At 35.7% G+C, this 19,585-nt stretch overlaps 1 protein-coding gene across 1 annotated transcript in view; it reads left to right on the top strand.

The window, feature by feature from the left end:
* CPT1A (carnitine palmitoyltransferase 1A) overlaps positions 1-9,688 on the top strand; it is a 36,536-nt gene extending 26,848 nt beyond the window's left edge. The window contains exons 14-19 of the mRNA XM_062494593.1: positions 323-487; positions 1,173-1,307; positions 2,392-2,544; positions 3,733-3,837; positions 5,706-5,798; positions 7,246-9,688. Of these exons, the coding sequence (XP_062350577.1) occupies positions 323-487; positions 1,173-1,307; positions 2,392-2,544; positions 3,733-3,837; positions 5,706-5,798; positions 7,246-7,332 (738 nt within the window). The 3' untranslated portion in view covers positions 7,333-9,688. The remainder of the gene's footprint in view (positions 1-322; positions 488-1,172; positions 1,308-2,391; positions 2,545-3,732; positions 3,838-5,705; positions 5,799-7,245) is intronic.
* The last annotated feature ends 9,897 nt before the right edge of the window (positions 9,689-19,585 follow it).

Genomic DNA, 19,585 nt, shown 5'->3' with positions numbered 1-19,585 from the left:
CATTCTGTAACTGTAGGCCATTCTTTTATGTTCTGATCTGAACAGTTTTAATGCTGGTGGGTTTCTTAAGAGTTGTTTTTGGATGTGTACTGGCTTAAAACATTTTTATTAGCTTTTTGAATTTCAACTCTCTAGCAAAGATAGCTTCTCTTCTTTCTCTAAAGAGTAATTATTTAGGTAATTATGTTCCTGCCATGCAGAAAAGCAAGAATTTTCTGTTTATCAGTTAAAAATACCTGCACCTTTAAAGTAGTTCTCTCAAATGCCATGAATGCATGTTTGTGTACTTACAGGTGTGTCTTTGTTTGTTTGTTTGTTTAAGTGCCAAGAAGTGATTGAGAAGTCTCTGAGCACTGCTGTAGCTCTAGCAGATGATGTAGACTTCTGTTCATTTTATTTTGATGCTTTTGGGAAAGGACTAATAAAGAAAGTGAAAACCAGCCCTGATGCCTTTGTGCAACTTGCTCTGCAGCTTGCTCACTATCGGGTAAGAACAGAACTGTCCTGGTTTACAGAACCTCATTAAGTTGGGTGTAACATGTTTGTGACTAAAACCTGTGACTATGTAGAGTATTCTTGTACTGCTTGTTCCGTGCAAATTGCTGGAAATCACTCCTACAATGGTTCACATACTGATAAGTTTCAAAATTTCTCTCTTCTGCTTAGTTGGTCTATCCCTAGGCATTTTGGACTAGAAAGAAGGCGTGGAACTTCTAGTAGCTGTGTTTGTAATTCTAAACAATGTTAAACTTACCTTTTAGATTAGAGGCACACATAATGCAGTAGTCATAGACACTCCCTAAGAGGATTAAGAGAAGTGCCTACCTGTATTTTCTTCTGTTATTTCACCTTTCCTGTAATGTGCTGTCAGAAAAGACCAGTGTAGCAACATTAAGCTTCTTTTATAAACTGAAGAAGATTGAATATAAAATGCAGAGAGTAATCCTTGCTAATCTGGTTGTTCCGTTAGTGTTTATCAAATCCTGCTGCTAATCTTATTTTTGCCTTCCTTATCTTCAGGTGAGTGGGCTAATGGTGGGCTACTGAATACTTAAATGTTGAGTTTAATTTGTGGAGTGACATAAGCCTGTGTGCTTAACTTGGACTGTTGATTAAGAAAGAGGGGCCGAGTCTGTCTAAACCTTTAAGTTCTTATTTCTCCCTTTTTCAAGGATATGGGGAAGTTTTCTTTAACGTACGAAGCGTCCATGACACGCCTGTTCCGAGAAGGCAGGACCGAGACGGTTCGTTCCTGCACCGTCGAGTCCTGTCGCTTTGTTCGAGCCATGGAAGACCCAGACCAAAGTGTAAGTCCATGGTGCCAGCCTTATACAGCTGGGAGAGTAGGTTTGGATTGGGAATTAGGAATAAATTCTTCACTGTCAGGGTGGTGAGGCACTGGGACAGGTTGCCCAGAGAAGCTGTGGATGCTCCTTCCCTGTCAGTGTTCAAGGCCAGGCTGGATGGAGCTCTGAGTAACCTGGTCTAGGGCAAAGTGTCCCTGCCCATGGTAGTGGGGTTGGAATGAGATGATCTTAAAGGTCCTTTCCAACCCAGCCAACCTATGATTTTGTGATAATTCATAAGGCACATGAGTTACCACTGGGCAACCATGTAAGTCCTCAAATCGTTTTAAAGCATTTAGAGTGGTTTTTTTTTTTAAAGAAAGAAGAGCTGTGTAAGGTAATTGTCCATGTTTTCTGTCAATAAAGAAGAAATTCTTTACCAAAGAAGAATGGCAGAACTTAACCAAATATACCCTTATTTACCTGTTTCTGAACTCCAGGAAACTGTGATAACTCGTGAAATTTTTGTGGCTTGTAAAACTCAAACATAGATTTATAGAACAGCTAATCTCATACTAGCTAAGCTTTCCTTTCTGACAGAGAAGCAATAAATAATTCCAGGAAGGAAGTAGTTGTTCTTATATGTTGATTTTGATGGCCAGCATTTATGGACCTCTGTACCTTCAATGTTGCCAGTTTGCCTTCTAAAATACCTCTGGCTGTTTGAGCTTTCCTTAAGTCACATTGAGATTTGCTCTCTATAACTCTTTAAGACCACTGTCTATAGAAACTATAAATAATGTGCTAAACCTGAGTTGTAACCATGTTTGACTGTTAGATTACGTAACACCTAAAATAAAAATTTGTTTTCATTATGCAGTTTACAGCAGGTAATAGCTGACACTTGCTAATACCTGAAATTAAATACATGAGGCTGAAAAGCCAGAGGATGCTGTTTGAGGCCAGTTGTCTTGCACTTGACCTTTAAGTGCTAAAGGCTTGAGAGTCATTGCTGTAACTTAGTTTCTACGCCTCCATCCTTAATGCAGTTCACTTAACTGAGTTTTCTTAATCTTTTTTTTTTTTTTTTTTTTTTTTTTGTTAGACTGAAAATACGCTGAAGCTCTTTCGGCAGGCAGCTGACAAACATCAGCACTTGTATCGCCTTGCCATGACCGGGGCTGGCATTGACCGCCACCTCTTCTGCCTTTATGTCGTGTCCAAGTACCTCGCTGTAGAGTCTCCTTTCCTCAAGGAAGTAGGTGACTTTTGTTGATAACTCCTCTGCACTGTAAATCGCCCTTTGGTTAGTTGGTGTCTTGTGGTATCTGCTCAAGATACTTGTACAACTCTGGTTTTCCTAAGAAAAAAAGGTAGAGTTTCAGTCAGTGCTGTTTTATATCTTCTGATAAATTAAGTTAGTTTCATTTTCCTTTATGGATGCATTTATTGATAGAACAAGAAGAATGCTTTCAGTGAGCTTTTTAGCATAATACATGTTACTTAGAATTGCAAGAAATATATAATCAGTATTGAAAAAGAATTTTATTTAATTTTATTTATTAAATTAATTAAATTAAATTAATTCAATTTATTTATTAATTGAATTAATTTATTTATTTTAATTTTATTTTATTTATTATTTGCTTGTGGGTATTGCATATTTACAAGGGAGCGCAACAGAGGCTCTGTGTGTTCTCTGAAATTTTCTTGAAATTTTCTCTGTGAAGTTTCTAGTGAAACTGAAAAATTCAATTCCTTTTAAGTTATTAAGAGTTAAAGGAGCTGTATATGGTATTAATGTCTTTGTTTACTACTTTCACAAATTATTAATTAAACTAGATTTCAAGGTTGGATTTTATAAAAATAATTACACTGTGCTCGCTTACTTTTTCTGATTAATAAAAAATGTGTTTCACCTTGCCTCAAAATTAAGCTACTCACATTTGTCTGCTTGCTCTCCTAAATGTAGCTCAGTCAAGAATAAAACAATTTTCTAAAGTTTCCACAAACTTTCAAGATGTGTTGATAGAGATTTTCCAAGCTTCTAAATTGATACAGGATCTTCCTGGGATTTGAATATACTAATAATGGTCTTGTTAAAACAAAACCTTTTGTATGTAAGTTACAAGGCTGTAGACTAGATAATTTTGTTTGATAGCATTTCTATCGACATTATATTTTATTGTCTTTAAGGAATTGACATCACTTCCTCATATCTTAATGGTTTCCATATCAGGACAAGTTTAACTGTTTCATTTGAGGTTCTTAATTATTCATTCCATTGCAATGGAAGTTATCCTTAATATTACTTTTAAATGTGTTTTCCAAGAGTTTATAAAGCAGTATTACACCTATTATAACACTTGTTGCCTTGACTCGTTTTTTGGGAAAGTTGAATGTTCTTAAACAGTGTTTTCTATTTGTTTGCATCTCTTTCATAAAGGTTTTGTCAGAACCTTGGAGGCTGTCAACGAGTCAGACTCCACAGCAGCACATTGATCTGAAGAAGAACCCAGAGATGTTATCCTCTGGTGGAGGGTTTGGACCGGTATGTTTCCTAACTACAAGTACCCACTAAAAAAGTGTTTTATTTTAAAGACGTCAGTCAAAAAATTTCAGCTCTGTAATCCCTGATTGTTGCCTATCAGAGGTGCAGCTCATGCTTTTAAATGCATGTATTCAATACTTTCCCGTGGTGTGGCTGTGCTCAGAAAAATCTATGCCACCTTTTTCTGGTATCCCACTACCAGGATGGATTATTCTTAAGGAAATACACAGTTATGAAATGTGGTACAGGACTCCATGGCCAAGAGATCTAATGAAGTTGGGGTTCTTATCACGTTGCCTGTGCCCAGATCTTCTGTACCTCAGGCTGTTATTACAGTGACAAATGCCTTATTACTTAAACTGGATTTTAAGGTTGGGATTTGTAGAAGTACTTATACTTGACTTGTTCTTTATATTTCCTGCTTGATTAATAATTGTGTTCATACATTCCTCCAGATTAAGCGGCTCACATTTTTCTTCTTGCCCTCCTAAGTGTGACTAATGGCCAAGTCAAGAATACAGCCATGTTCTATGGCTTCTGTAGACTTTCAAGAAACTAGTGTATTGTTAGAGATTTGACAAGCTGCTAATTGCTGTGATATTTTATTGGTATTTGAGCTTGGCCATTGATGAGAATATTGGTCTCAACAAGACCTCTTAAGAAGCCTTTATGGGGGTATTATACTGGATTAATGTTTTCAAAAAGTGTTTTTATTGAAAGAACAATGAGAGGTGTCACAGGACTGCTCTTTGCCCCACAAAAATTAGGGTGACAAGTTCAGTGTAGAAAGATGGGGGATGGGGGGGTGTTAAACTGTTGTTGCTTATTTACTCATGTTTCTGATACAGCTTTCAGTAGTTTTTGAAGTTGGAATGAATTTGACTTTCAGTATCAGGGAGGCCTAACTATGAACATACTGCTCATTCTTGAGAAACTGGCTTCCTCAAGCAGATCATGAAGTCAGTATTCCAAATGCCCAAAAGGAAATAGAAAAGGGTTTGGCTGCAGGAATTTCTAATGCTTTTCCTTTTGTTTTTGTTTACAAAAACTGTGCTTTCGTTTGCTGAAGTAGCCCAGAGATTCAGTACATCAGCTTTCCAAGCATGTGTTTTTTGTTGGTTTTGAAGGGGTTTTTTAAAGCAATCAGTAGACTTTCTCTCTGTAGCACTAACAGTGAGAAGAGTAAGAAGACTGTCAGACTGCTTAAAAGCAGTGGAGAGATAGGGGGTTGTGATCCTTTGAGTTAGGAAATACATGGAAAGGGGTGACATCAGGATAATCTGTGTTTACCAGCCGTAGCTGGAATGTAACGTCAGACTGAAACTTGGGACAGTTAATGCTACTAATGTTGAAATTGTACCAGACCTCTGTTGGTGATACAGCTGTTCAGGATCACATGCTTGCTGTAGAGTCAAAAGAAAGCTTGCATTTGGCAAGTTTTCATCATACAAGGCTTTTACACTGTGTTTGTTTACATCTGCAGAATGATCCCAGGAGACTCATTGTTTAGGTGTACAACTGAACTATTTTACTCCTTGCTGCTTAAGCACTGAAGCTGTATAGTTGCTTAGCACCAGGTCTTGATAAGAGAAGCTCTTTGACTAAGTATTTTATTTCAAACTATTAAAGCTGAGAAATATTACAGACAAATATTCAGAAAATAGTTATTCCATGCACTTCAGATGAGACTAGAACTATTCCTTAAGTGGAGCCAATCTTCAGAAATTATGCATTAAATGCAGAAGTTGACATTTTATTTGAGGAAATTGCAACTGATTTTAAAAACTGTAGCAACTTCTTAATTGTGCATAAGTTAATTGAGCATGAAGGAGAAAGAAATGTTCAAAATGCACTTTTCTTTCTTCTAGGTGGCTGATGATGGTTATGGTGTTTCTTACATTATCTTGGATGAAAATTTCATCCACTTCCATGTCTCCAGCAAAATATCTTGTTCTGAAACGGTAAGAGTCAGTCCCTTCCTATGGTTTAATAAATCTGTTCTGCTCATAGTCTAAAATATATAGTAGAACATGCAACATACTGTTATGTTTGTTATTTCTCGATATATGCTGTTTTGCTGGAGTTTTGTCTCCAGTTGTATAAATTCAATAGTTTCATGAACTAAGGATACCATATTCTATTTCATTTACGCTTTCAAGCATAAAGAAAACACGTAGCCCAGGATTATCTTTACACATGTAGTTCCCTGCAACTCACGTGAAATGATCACGTGTCCCCTAAACAGAAAGATGGGTGTATCTTGGTTTTTCTTATTACAGTTTTGGTTGGTTTGTCTCAGGCTGCAGTTGTAAAGACAGAGTAAAATGTATGCTCTCTATTTAAGCCTTCCTGCTAAGTAATACTGAATGAAACTGACCCATAAATTATAATCTGTGCTTAAGAAACATAACTAATCAAAAATTTATCAAAATAACAGCCATTATTAGAGTACAGTAGATGTCATATGTTGAATATCCTGATGTTGTGGAAGCTTGCTTTAAGTTCATCCTTCCCCTTTATATTGTTGTGGCCTTACTAAATATGCTCGAGTTCATTCAGGGTAACATAGCTGACCTAGTTTTCCTCTTTTGACCTTCACTTGTCCCGGAAATCGTGGTGCTTCTGGTTAATCATTAAAGATTAGGAAATGCAGCTTTGTTTTTACCATAGTTGAAATTGTTCTTCAGATGCTGTTAGCTTGTACTTTAAATTTCGCTCTACTTATTAGTCAAGTCAAAGGTCCATACAGAAAAGGCAGCATTTTATGTGTGCAGCCTAGATATTAGTAGGGTCATTGCAGTAGATCCTGTAATGTAGCTAATAATTTACATTTGTAATCTTAATTTCTTTCTTGTACTATTCATCTAGCATTTTGAATAAACCGAACAAGTTCCTGCTTTGTTTACACTTAGAAAGTTGGTATTTTCATTTTCATTACTTTTTTCAATGACAAATTATTCAGCATTTCTGTTAGTAACTCAAATAAAAATATTTTTTCTGCTCTTTCAGTACTTCTTGGTCATTAGTCATACACTCACTGAACATTCGTTTTCTGAAAATGAGCTTTTGCAAAATCATGTAGGAAAAGCAATATCAAAACCCAGCAGTTTTAAAGTTGCAGAAAGCTGTGCATGCATCTGATTTCAAAAGGATATGATCTCATTTCTGACTGTAGGAAAATAAGTGCATAATGAACAACTCATTGGTCAGTCATAGCATAAACCTGGATTAATCTGTAGAGCGTTAAAATTTCTGTTGTTAAAATCCCCTATTGTATGGTGAAATACGTGCCTGAATTCCATAAGCTCCAAAACTACAAAATATTAGAAAGTTTCTTCTTTTGCCTGAAAAATAACTGTGGATGGACAGTACAAGTATTTGGTTTTGGTTTTTTGTTTGTTTTTAAAGGATTCTCATCGCTTTGGAAAGAACATCCAGAAAGCAATGGTTGACATCATGGGTTTATTTAACCTTAGTAAAAACTGTACAAAGTGATCTGCATTCTTGGTGCCAAGCAATCTCCTCCTGGTGGGATGAGAACTCTTCTGCACAGTGAACAAGAGCAAGGTTTGTTGAAGAGTAGCTGGAGAAGAAACTGAGTCAGCACCTTCTTGATCACCTATTAAAACCTTAGCAGTATATTAAATGTGTCTTTTTTGTTGTGGTTCATTTTTGGTGGGGCTTTTTGTCAGTAGTATGGAAGAGCTTATTTTGACAAAGGATGACTTTTTAAAATCTTCTGTTTCTAGGGAGGAAGCACAGTATCATTGCATGAAGTCATGTATATTCTAACTTCTGCAGTTTTCTCTTAATTTGTATACACTTTCTCTTCCTTCTTTTTTTTTAACTTTAAATTAGTTTACTTGTTTCCAGAATGAAAGGGATAAAACACACTGACTTAAATACTAGAAAAATTTGATTTGCTATGTATTAATAGCAGAGTGTTCTTAAATGTGTCTGCTGCTTTATGTAAATGAGTGACAAAACTTGTGGCTGTTTGCCTTCTTCAGTTTCTTTTTAGAAGAAAATTCTGTAAAAAGTACAAAAAAATCCCTGCTGTCACCCACCATAACACACTAAGCTGTAGAAATTTTATGGTTTTTGAAAAGAAAAAAAAAAAAAAAGAAACCCAACCATTGGATAGTACATGTCCCCTCATTAGCAGGTATCACATTTTTCTTATTGCATACAAGCCTGTTTGTGATGTTGATTTGATTTCTGTATAAATAAATGGACCTGTGTACTTGTTCATGCAAGTGCCTTAGAAAAACAAAGATCCTTAGCCCAGGAAAAAGGCATATGCTGGGAGTTGTTTCAGTGGTGGAAGGGGTAAAGATGTGGTCATGCAGATCTGGTTTTCAGATTACAAATTAGGATGAAGTGGCATAAGCAGATTTGAACATGTTGCCAAATGGTGCAGTCAGGTTTCAATTTCTGATGAAATACTGTTGTTAAACAGGGAAGGGCAGGACTACCTTTGTTTGGGATTCACAGGTACTCATGTGTTTGCTTTGGTGAATGGGATTGGTGGTCACTCGGGTTTCTTGGTCCTGGGAAATGTTAATGGAGTTGAATGAAGTGTTGGAAAGTCTGCAAAGCAAGACTGCCTGTGTAGGCTGATGATTACAGTTTGCCTGCTTTCAGCCTGGAAGGACCACTACTGCATTGCCAACCATCTGCAAGGGCAGGGCAAACTGCTACAGCCATGGGAAATAGCTCCAGAGTGGGGAAATCATGGCCTTTTCAAACCCCTCCCGGGAGATGCAGTTTCTGAAGGATACTGGGAGGGAAGGGGAAGCTTTTTCACTCAAAAAGGAGCATGATGTTTCCAAGTGCAGAAATAAAATGGCTGCTAGTAAATGGTGTAACTTTTGCATGATGCTTCTCTTCCCCAGGCTTTATAGGTGTGGTACCTTTTTTACATCATGCAGTGCTGTAAAGTGCACTTGTTAGCACAACCATTTTTAAATTATTATTATTTTATATAAGGTACATGATGGTTACTAATACAGTGAGTGATGTTCCTGAGCTCTGCTGAGTTTAAAAGACCCTTGGGATGGATATAAAACTTCTCATTAGACTTTGAATGTTTTCTGGCCAGTATTTCTAACTTTCTATGCCTCTTCATGTTTATTTTTGCTCTGATCTAGCTATTAAAACACCTGTGTATGTATGCTTGAGGTGGAAACCCTCAAAAATCCAAGATGCATACTTAAGTGACTGCACGCTTACATAAATGTGGGAATCCTCACAGGAACTGATCAAAGGCACTCATTATTTGATTAGGGTACAGTGTGTGGGAAAGGACACTTTGAAATAAGCCTTACTGCATCTGGCAGTCCTGGCACTTATCAAGCTACTGCAACAATTTTATAGTGATCTATTTTTGGAGCTGCAGAAATAGTGCACTGGGGTTTTGGGGGATTGTTTTTGGTGTTGGCTTTTTTTTTTTTTTTAATTGACCACTGACCAGTCTGTGTTTAAATTAACATAAGGGCATATTAGCTTGTAGGATCTTCTTTAAGAGAAAAAAAAAAAAGGATTTAGATTTGACTCTCAGGTCTTAAGCGCTTCTAGTCTAATTGTAGTTAGTGCAATTTTGCATTCTTGGAGAGTAAGTATGATTGGCACAGAAAGCTGTTTTTTATTGTAAATGTTTAAAATGTTTTGTGGTGTTAAATGTATCTTTTTAAATTTTGGAATAGATATGGTTCCTAAACAGATAATATTTTATTTCTTTTTCTTTAAAAGGTCAGCAGCATGTAAATAAAAATATGCTTTTTGGATGTAAATCTTAGAAATCCACAGTGAATGTAGGTTATTAATAAATAATTTAAATTTTGATGTTCAATATTGTGTACATACAGTAAAACTGCTTGTTTTTTTTTTTTTTTTTTTTTTGCTCAAAGCCATAGGAATGTAACTGAAATTACCTAGATTTGAATGAACCTTCTAGTACAGTGTATTTTATTGTAAAGTTAAATGTTCATATTCCAGTAAAACTACTAATTTGATACTAAAACCTTGAATTGTTGATTCTCACTTAGTGATTTAGGAGGTCAATTTAGGGTTGAGGAGGTAGCTAAAAGTAAGGTTGGATGATAATAATTTTTTCTGTTTATTAAATAGCAATATGGAATTGGTGGAATATACCTTGAATGAGCCTTTTTCAAATTTATTATTTCAGCTATTTCATGGCAGAAGTTAGGAAAGCATGGAGTCCATTTACAGGGTACATTGTTCAGGATTTATACCGTTCCCAGCTGAATATTCTTTTAAGGCTTGTGGCTTCTGAGGGACTAGGGAAATGCATGCCTGACCTTGAAAATCATGGTTCTAATTCAGCTGTTGTACCAATTGTTTTCTCATGTAAAATTAATTTAAGGTAGTGGATTTTTTTTAACCTGTTTAGTTACTTTACATCTGTTGTTGGTTATTTACATCCAACACTTTGTCTCTATTTTCTACTTTCTTCTGTGACTTCAAAAAATGAAATAAAATTTCACAGTTACCACTACTTAGAACAATGTTTAATATCTTTTGTATTTGCTTCCCAGCTCCCTTGCTGTGGTCTCTTGAACTTCAGGACTTGTGAAACCATTGCTGTTAAGTCCAGTTAGGAACAGTAGTAGTGAACATTCAGTTTATTTAGTAGTGATTTAAACATGTCTTCTAGTTCATAGGGAATGTGTCAATGAGCAATTAAAACTGCAAGGAATTAAATGTCCCAAAAGAACTTGAACATATGGATTCACCCTTGTCTGACATCAAATTGTGTCCACTTTCTTTTTTCTGTAGTGATGCCGCAGTAAAATTTCAGTTTGTCACACTGTGGATGAATGTTTCCTTCCTTATCCCTTTTTATTGAAGGTATTAGAGCAAAATTATGATCCAGTTAAAAGTAACTGTATTGAAATGAAACTGATTGCTTGTTTCTACGTTGCTTTCTTACCTTCCTAAACTGCTCTTTATATAAGGAGGAAGCACAGCACACGCAGGTGGAGAGCAAATGGTCAACTTCAAACAATTTAAATTCTGATTCGAAACTAGAAAACCCAGCTGTAGTTGGTTTCTGCCTTTGTTCCATTTTCTGTTTGGTTGGTTTATTTTTGAAAACACACATGTAGGTTTTAAATATGCTATGATAGTTGTAAATGCATCTGAACCAGAACTGTATGCTGAATGGAAAAGACAGAAATAATAATCAAAATATGTAACAGTATCTGGTAGTGCTGAATGGGCCACATCATTTTTATGCCTAGTTATGTCGTGAAAATGTATGTAGCTTACCATTTTAACATCACTATGTCATGGTTTTGGGGTTTTTTTTGTCATTTGGCTTTTTAAAAAATGAATCATTCAATACACAAACTAGTTGTAAGTAAAAATTTCTGTTCTCCAGGCATTCATATCATTCCTATCTCCAGTTGCAGGTAAGAATAAATGGTTTTGGTTTGAAGACATCAAACACCTAAACTGTTTCCCCCAGGAAGTCTTTTACAAAATAATACTAATATTTCTTTCACAAGAATGTAATGCTGTAGTGATATCAAAATCTTTTATTGATGCTGCAAGAGAGTTCTTGGTTAAAACACTTATCTTTTTATGAACAAGACATGCATTATTTCATGTACTAGAATTGACTCAGTGATATCTGTGCTTTACCTCAGACTTGTGCTTCTGTGTATGATTAAACAGTAAGTATGCAGGTAAGGTTTCATGCTGATTGGAAGAATGTGTCCAACCACTGACTATCTAAGGTGGGCTTTATTCTAAGTGCCAGAGGGTAAGAGGTGCTTTCAAACACTGTCCTATCTGACCTGTTCACAAAAGAGAGGTAAAGAAAAATGGTGCTCTGTAGATTTCCTCCACTGTGGAGTGAGGCAAAATAGCACCTGGAATTTTTGCCTGTGTCTGGTCCTCAAGGCTCAAGCCTAACTGGCTCCTGTCTTTCTTTTCCTTGCACATTCTGATTCTAGTTCAGGACAGTTAGGAAGGGGCTTTCTCCTAAAGCCACCTGAACCCAAACTGCCAAGTGGGACTGCACCAAATAATCCTGGGCACCTGATTAATTAGTATTTGAGCTGTTCTCCCATGTGCAGTGTAAATAAAGGAACAGGGCTGAGGATTCAAATCTGCGTCTAACATTGGCACTCCCTAGCTGTGCAGAGATGTTCTTTACAACTTAATTATTTCTCTTAACATTCTTGAGTTATTCAAGTATAAATTCCGAGGTATGTGCAACATGTGTTACAGAAATTTGGGCTTTTCTTGAAAGGTGTTTCTGAAAAGTACTGGAATTTTGTGAACAGTATTTTAAACATTGTCTGTTCAGGGATCAAAGTGTACTGAGAGCAGCAAGGCTTAGTCTAGAAGTGTGACTTTTGGGAAGAAGACACTGTAATTACAGAATCGTAGAATATGCTGAGTTGGAAGGGACCCATCAGGATCATCAAGTTCAACTCCTAGCCCTGCACAAGATGCCCCAAGAATCCCACCCTGTGCCTGAGCATCATCCAAAAACTTCTTGAGCTCTGTCAGGTTTGGTGCTTCCCTGGGGAGCCTGTTCCAGTGCCCAGCCACCTCTGGGTGAAAAAAAACTTCTAATACTCAACCTAAACCTACTCTAAATACAGCTTCAGGCCATTCCCTTGTGTCCTGGCACTGGTCACCAGAGAGGAGAGATCTGTATCTGCCTCTCCTCTTTCCTTCAGGAGAAAATTGCAAACTGCAGTGATGTCTCTCCTTGGTCTCCTCCAGGCTGAGCAGACCAAGTGACCTCAGCTACTCTTTATCCAGCTCCTCCACCAGATCCTTCACAATCCATCCTCGTGGCCCTCCCTTGCACACTCTCTGATAGCTTTATGTCATTTTTGTATTGTGACACCCAGAGCTGCCCCCAGCACCCGAGGTGAGGCTGCCCCAGAGCAGAGCAGGACAATCCCCTCCCTTGCCCAGCTGGCCCTGCTGTGCCTGGTGCCCCCAGGACAGGGTTGGCTCTCCTGGCTGCTGACTCAGATTTCATTTTCATTAATGAGTTGGTGGATTGGCAAGGCAGGTGAAAGATTGGTTTCCAGTAAGTGCCAGTGGCACCACATCTGTGATGGAATGCCACAGCACACGGTTCTTCATTTTGGAACAATCTGGTTTATGGTACAGCTGAATTTGTAGTCCTGTTTCAGATTACTACTTCTTACTTAGACTAAATCCCAATTATCCTCAATTTATTTAATTCAAGATTAAGTCTTCTTTCACTTACTTGGTTGTGACTATTGACCCTAACTTCTTCAGCGTGATTTAGAAATAAGAGGATGCTTCCTGGTGTTGAAAACACTGAATGCCATTGTTACTGTGAAGTATGTTACTGTTCATTGTCATTCTTTAGGAATATTTTTACTTGAAATACAAGCAAAAATTGTCATTGACAATTAAATTAAGTACTCTCTGTGTTACACTTGAATGAAATCCTTGCTTTAAAAAACATGATTTATGCAGAAAAACTATAAAATTTATTGCTCTTCTTTGGGATTTAAAGAAGGTTTTAAAGCATGCTTAAGATTTAAAACTTTGTATTTCAGTCTGAGGTAAGAGAGGCAGTCAGTAATGTTACTGAGACAGCAATTCTTCAAACCACAAATGTTTACAAGTGCGACTGCAAGTTATTAGCATTGCACAGTGCAGCAGAGGAAGCCAGATGTTCACATAGAAATTGTTCCAACCCTGTGATAATTATATGCTGTAACTGATAGCAAAATTATATACCAGAGAAAATTGACTAATTTGTACCATGCTAGCATGGAAAGTCATACTTAGTAAGTGTCAAAAAAAGAATAATAAAGTTGAACAATCTGAATTTTATCTAGCTATGTTGCTACATACATACATATATATAGTGCAATTTTTTATATATAAACATGTTATTTTATGTTACTATATATAAACATTACTTTCATGCATATAAACATGTTACTTTAGAAACAGACAAAAACTATGTGAATATTGCTTTACTCTAAGGAAAACTCTTGATTTATCAATCACAGCTAAATACATGAAATTATCTTTTACAAGGGCATGTTAAGGAACTACAATTTTAGATCTCAATAGGTGCTTCTGAAAACTGGGTGTGAAAAAGCAAACATCTTAATGCACAATGATCCATTTTTTTGAGAGATTCCAGTCTGTGATTATGAAGCTCTATAGGATAGGTGGTACTCTTAGGAAAATCTTTATATGCTTGGAATTATGTCTTATTAGATTAAAAATAATCATTAGTTATTCATTCCAGGTTATCTGCCAGTTGGAAGTAGGTACTCAAATACAGTTAATATAAACAGTTGTGGCACACAGAATATAAAATTAGTTCATCTAATTCCTGACTATCACAACCAAAATAATTATCTTCAGTCAGGTACAATAAAAACAAAAATTGTCCCTAGATAATTTGAAATTATATAGATAGAGATTTATATATTTGTCTATATAATATAGTGTCAGGTAGTATATCATAGATTGTTGATTTGCAACAGTTTGTGTTTGTGTTCTTAGCAAAAATGGGGCAGATAAGCCAAAGGTAATGGAGACACTACCACTAATTACTTTAATTTCTTTATTAACTGAAAAATTGCTAGGTACTCCAGAGACATAAGAGTGATGGATATGTTAAAATTACTGGAAGTTTTTATATAGATTACTTTCCATATAAATCACATTTAGCACAAGCCCCTGAATGCTTTTGCATTTACCCTCGTTTGCCACCAAGGGACACTGTTTCTCTATAAACGAAGAGAAGCCTTCAGGGCTATGGGATTTTCTTTAGTCTTGGCATTTGGAACGTCTCAGTAGTATTTAGATAATTATGTGAACTTGAAATTCCATCAAGTTGTTTAAAAAATGGGTTTTGATGTCCTGAAGTTAGCACTATTTAGATGGAGTAACACGTTTTTATTTAAGCAGCAACAAAATATTTGAGTTTCAGTTTTAATGCACTTAACTATTTCTTCACCTCAATATAGCTTCCTCAAAATATTTTTGAATGCTTCATTTCATTATTTATTATTATAATTTGACATAGTCTTTTATTTTTGATAGAAGTTGAAACACAAAGTCTTTTCATATTCAGCACCATACAAGCACAAATGCTGCTGTCAGCAGCAGCAGGTGCTGAGTGGGGACATCTCTCAGCAAATGCTCCAGGTGTGGAGCCTGTTTGCTTTTATTTGTCTGAAGCCTAAAACAGATGCATTCAAGTTAAAGGTCATGTTCCTCTTTAAAATTCATATTGTCATTTATTTGCTGTAATGGCAGGGAAGAAAAACATGAGGGGGAGCGTGCTGGAATATGTTCTTTAGTTTTTATTTGCTTGGGCTTTTTTTCTGTTCTATTCATCCTTGCAGCAAGTACAAGAATTAAGACAGGGAACTGAGTTTCTCGGGATTATTCTCTTCAGCTTCTGAGTTGTCCTTTGGTTTCCTTTTTTAAAATTTTTCTTCTTTCCTTAGATGGCAAGGAATTAAATATAAGTTCAAGATTCATCTTGTAATCTTGGAATCTACAGTGGAACATACATTCCTTTACCTCTTTTTAACACGGGTTGTTAAGGCTGCATTACTGGCAAGTAAATATTGTGTGCATTTTCTTAGTTTAGCTGGCACTCAGTATACTTTCTACATATAATGGTTTCTGGTTTCAACATTTGCTAGAAGTAACAGAATTAAAAATACAGTTTTTGATAAGAAAAACATATTTTTTTCACTTGTCAACCTTTAAATTTGGTATTATATAGATTATGTTGTTTCTGAGAACCCTTTTAAGACTCTTTTGGGATGGATAAAAGCACACTGACTTTTACCAAAAAAAAAAAGGAGAATATTTTCTTCCATTAGGATTTTTTACACATTTCTCTTTTAATTCAGGTTTCTTAGTATCAATACAATTGTGCAGTTCATTTGCCTCAAAAACATTTCATTATTTTACTTAATGCAGATGTTTCTAAATCTAATTAGCATGTGTTTAGCCTGTATTTTTAACAGTAATGATTTCCTTTAATACTTAATCACAGACCATTTTAAATAAGAGGCAGACTTGTTAGATAGCAGCAATTAAAAAAAATATTAAAACAGTACTTACTGTTTCAAAACTATGGGATAATTTCCTTTTATTTGTACATGGGGTTTTTTTTGTTTGTTTGTTTTTTTAACCTGTGTAGCTTAGCTTTTGTTTTAGGGGCTACGAAGTCCAAGGAATGACATAACTACACCAAATCTCAGTGCCTTAAACTGTAAGTGAAATTTTATCAACATTTAAGGGTTTCTGATTGCAGTGTGTAATGAAAGGACAAATATAAAGAACCTGTGCATTAAGACAGACATTATGTTTGTGTTTGAAATTATTCATCTGATATTGAGATAGAAAGAAGCACATTTGAGTAGATTTGTGTCACAGAAGCTCAGAATTCCATGCAGGGCTGAAGATGACAGCATATAATCCATAGCATGAAAAATAAGAAGTGAATCTGGAAGCATGCTTGGGAAATCCTATGTAGAATGCAAATGCTCTATAATAAAATTAAATTTCTCTATCTTGCTGATGCTTTCATACATGAATAATATGCATGGAGATGAATATACAATAATTAGATTTGATTCTTTGATGCACTAGGTGTATTTTACAAAATGTAAATTTGATAGAGAGAAGCTCTGTGTCCAGATTTGGATGTGATTACATTAACACAGAAATGAAACATTTTCTTTAGTAGAAACTAAGAATTCTGCCTAAAAATAGAACTTAAATTTCGAAACTAAAACCAGTTAAAATATTTTTATGTTATTTTACATGGTTAACCATAAATTCTGTGATTGTTTTCCCAATGGTGATTTTTGCAACTACTGCAACTGCAGTAATTTATGCAGCAACTGAGTTCATGAAACTGAGTGATTAAAAGCCAGTAAGGTAAAAAAAAAAAAAAAGAAAAAGAGAAATGCTCAGTATTCCCTGATATCAGCTTCTTGTATAAAATATACAGGATTTTTTTCCCATTAGTTACAGTATTTGAAATACATTCTTTTTGGCCTAAACAAACCTGAGCATTGCCTCTGTATTTTTTTTACATAAAGAAATGTAGGGATGTCATGAATTCCTTTTACAGGATGTTGGATGAAAACTAGTCATCCAGTTAACTAGGATGCTAAATGGATGATAAATTTTATTCTTTCAAGGAAGCATTCTACACCAAATAGAATTTCAAAAAGTTTTTTGCCTGAATGAAATTATATAGTATCCCAAAGTCAGATAATAATGAAATTGTCCTGTGAGGCAGGATCTGACTGTTGCATGCAGATGGAGTAAGAGACTTTTTGTTTGACATTTCTCATCTGCACCCATTCAGCAGAATTGTTATAGTTTAATTATGTAGTGAGAACACAGTCTTCCATGTGATAAATTAGAAAAAGCTCAGAAGCAATCTGTTAAAATAGAAATCCACTTCCTAAAATTCCCAGTGCAATTGAATTTCAAGAGGGTCATTGCCAGTAAACAAGAAAGATGGGATAGGACTAGTTGTGTAAACATGAATTGAATGTAGAAACGAGGAATATATTTTTAAAATAAAATTTAAAATTCCTGGGAGGACTAGAAAAAGATAAATGCATTACAAGGTGAACTTAGAATTCTTGAAAAACTGAATTTCATGTAATACACTCTCATCATCAGATGCATCATTATTTGAAAGCGCACAGCAGGGAAAGATGCCATAATATAAAGTGTCAAGTTTTTAAGTTAAAAAGACAGATGAGCTCAAATGATGATGGGAAAAAGCATAGAAATTTTGACTAGTCAAGAGGTGGAAAAATAATAAAGAGGGAAAAAAATCACAAGGAAAGTTTAAAGGAAATAATACAGAGAAGTAAAACACACTAAATGAGATATTCACATAAAATTGAAAGCTGCTATTGGCTGCCCTCCCTACTAATTAGATTTTAAATTAGTGCCTTCTTGATTAGACCAGGTGACTTCAAATTTAGTCAACTATACTTAATGTTCTTTGGGATCCACTATTTCCCTTTCAATGTAGAGATTATAAAAAAATTGTAACACATTCTAACAGGAAACCCCTTCTCTTTTTAAACTAAATGGTCCATTTGAAAAGCTGACATATATATGAACAGAAAAAGAAAAGGGTAAATGTCAAAATGGCCCAAGTTTTAATAAAAAGCAGAATTCAGAGGAACATGAAATAGAAATGGGAGAGACACACCTCAGGAAGAGTATCAGCTGGAATAAAGTAGCAAGATGTAAGAAATAGCTTCTAATTCTGTATTAGTTTTGCACTGATTTGAAGTAAGGGGAGGCAAAAAGAAAGATGTGAATTAAATGGTGAATCAAAAGGTCACTGTCAGCTACCACTGTTTGTTCATATCATACAGCTATGAAAAAGCTTTATACTGTTCTAGGGAGCATTGGGAAGTATAGTTTTAGTAGAGGAAGAAAGATGTTTGTAGTATTTTATAAAATGCTGGGAAATCTCCATTTGATTTACTGTGTACAGTTCTGGTCATCTGTGCTCACAAAAAAGAAACTTGATTTGGAACAGATGCAGTCCTCAAAGTCTCCTGGGAAAAATGAGAGAATGGAATATGTGTCTTAATGGAGCAACCAGAGGAGTTTGATTTAGTCTAGGCAAATTAAGCCTGAGAAGATATATGCTTCCTCTTCATAACTAAATTCAGGAAATCGATATTGAAGAGGACTAGGAGTCGTTAAATGATATGTATCACTTAAATTTAGAATAGAAATGAAGTTTTCTTAACTGTTCAAAGAGTAAGGTTCTGAAATGTTTTTCCAGAGAGGATAGCATGAGCCAGGAACCTAAACTATTTAAAAATGGAACTTCAAAAATTTTGTAATTAAACCAGGTTTCCTGGAGACGATAAATCCGTGGTACAAAGTTTTGGGTGTCTGTACATATTGGCATTATCAGGGGATTCTGAAAGGAAAGACAGTAGATGATGCCATGATGCTATTTTTCCTTGCCTGAATCTCATGCTTCAGGACTTTTACTAGTCACCCATGGCACCAAAAAAATAGTTCACCTCATTGATATGTCATTCGTAGAACCACTAAGTACTGAACACTAACAGATGCTGAGGCCAAATCCAGGCATTGTATATTCACCTTCTTGGAGACATTGAATAGTCCTGTTTAAATGCTGAGCTTGAATTGGTCAAACACTCTTTTGGATCATGAAAGAATTTTCAACTAAAAAAGAGGGGTTTTTTTTGTTTGTTTTTCTTTTTTTTTTGTTTGTTTGCTTTTTGTTGTTGTTGTTTGGGGTTTTTTTGTTCTTTTTTTATGATGATTGTCTGTGAGAGAACTGAGAGAAATGTTAATTTTCTGCTAATGTAAAGACTTATTTAATGTTGAAGTTCTCACTTTCTGATTCTTTCTGTGCCACGGTACTGGTTAATCTCTTGGTATGTGAAATAGAAAAATGCTGGGAAGTTGTTGGGGAGATGTGGAGCCAGTGTTCTGTGGTTTGTTTCAAGCTGGACACAGGTGTTGCTTATGGTCAATAAAGGACTGGGCTTGAAGATGCAACCCTGTGTGCCTGAATTCCACAGCAAGGAACTGCAGGGTACCTGAGCAAGCAGAGCAGAAGAGCTCTGGTTATTGCAGTAAGATCAGTCCACACTCTGCTTGTTGCCACATGAGTCCACAGAGATGAGGGAAACGTGATGCCAAACCAGGAATTCCA

The sequence above is a fragment of the Cinclus cinclus genome, chromosome 6 (assembly GCF_963662255.1).
Source record: "Cinclus cinclus chromosome 6, bCinCin1.1, whole genome shotgun sequence".
NCBI lineage: Eukaryota > Metazoa > Chordata > Aves > Passeriformes > Cinclidae > Cinclus > Cinclus cinclus.
The sequence above is the reverse complement of the archived record's forward strand: the minus strand, read 5'-3'. Positions and strand labels throughout refer to the sequence as shown.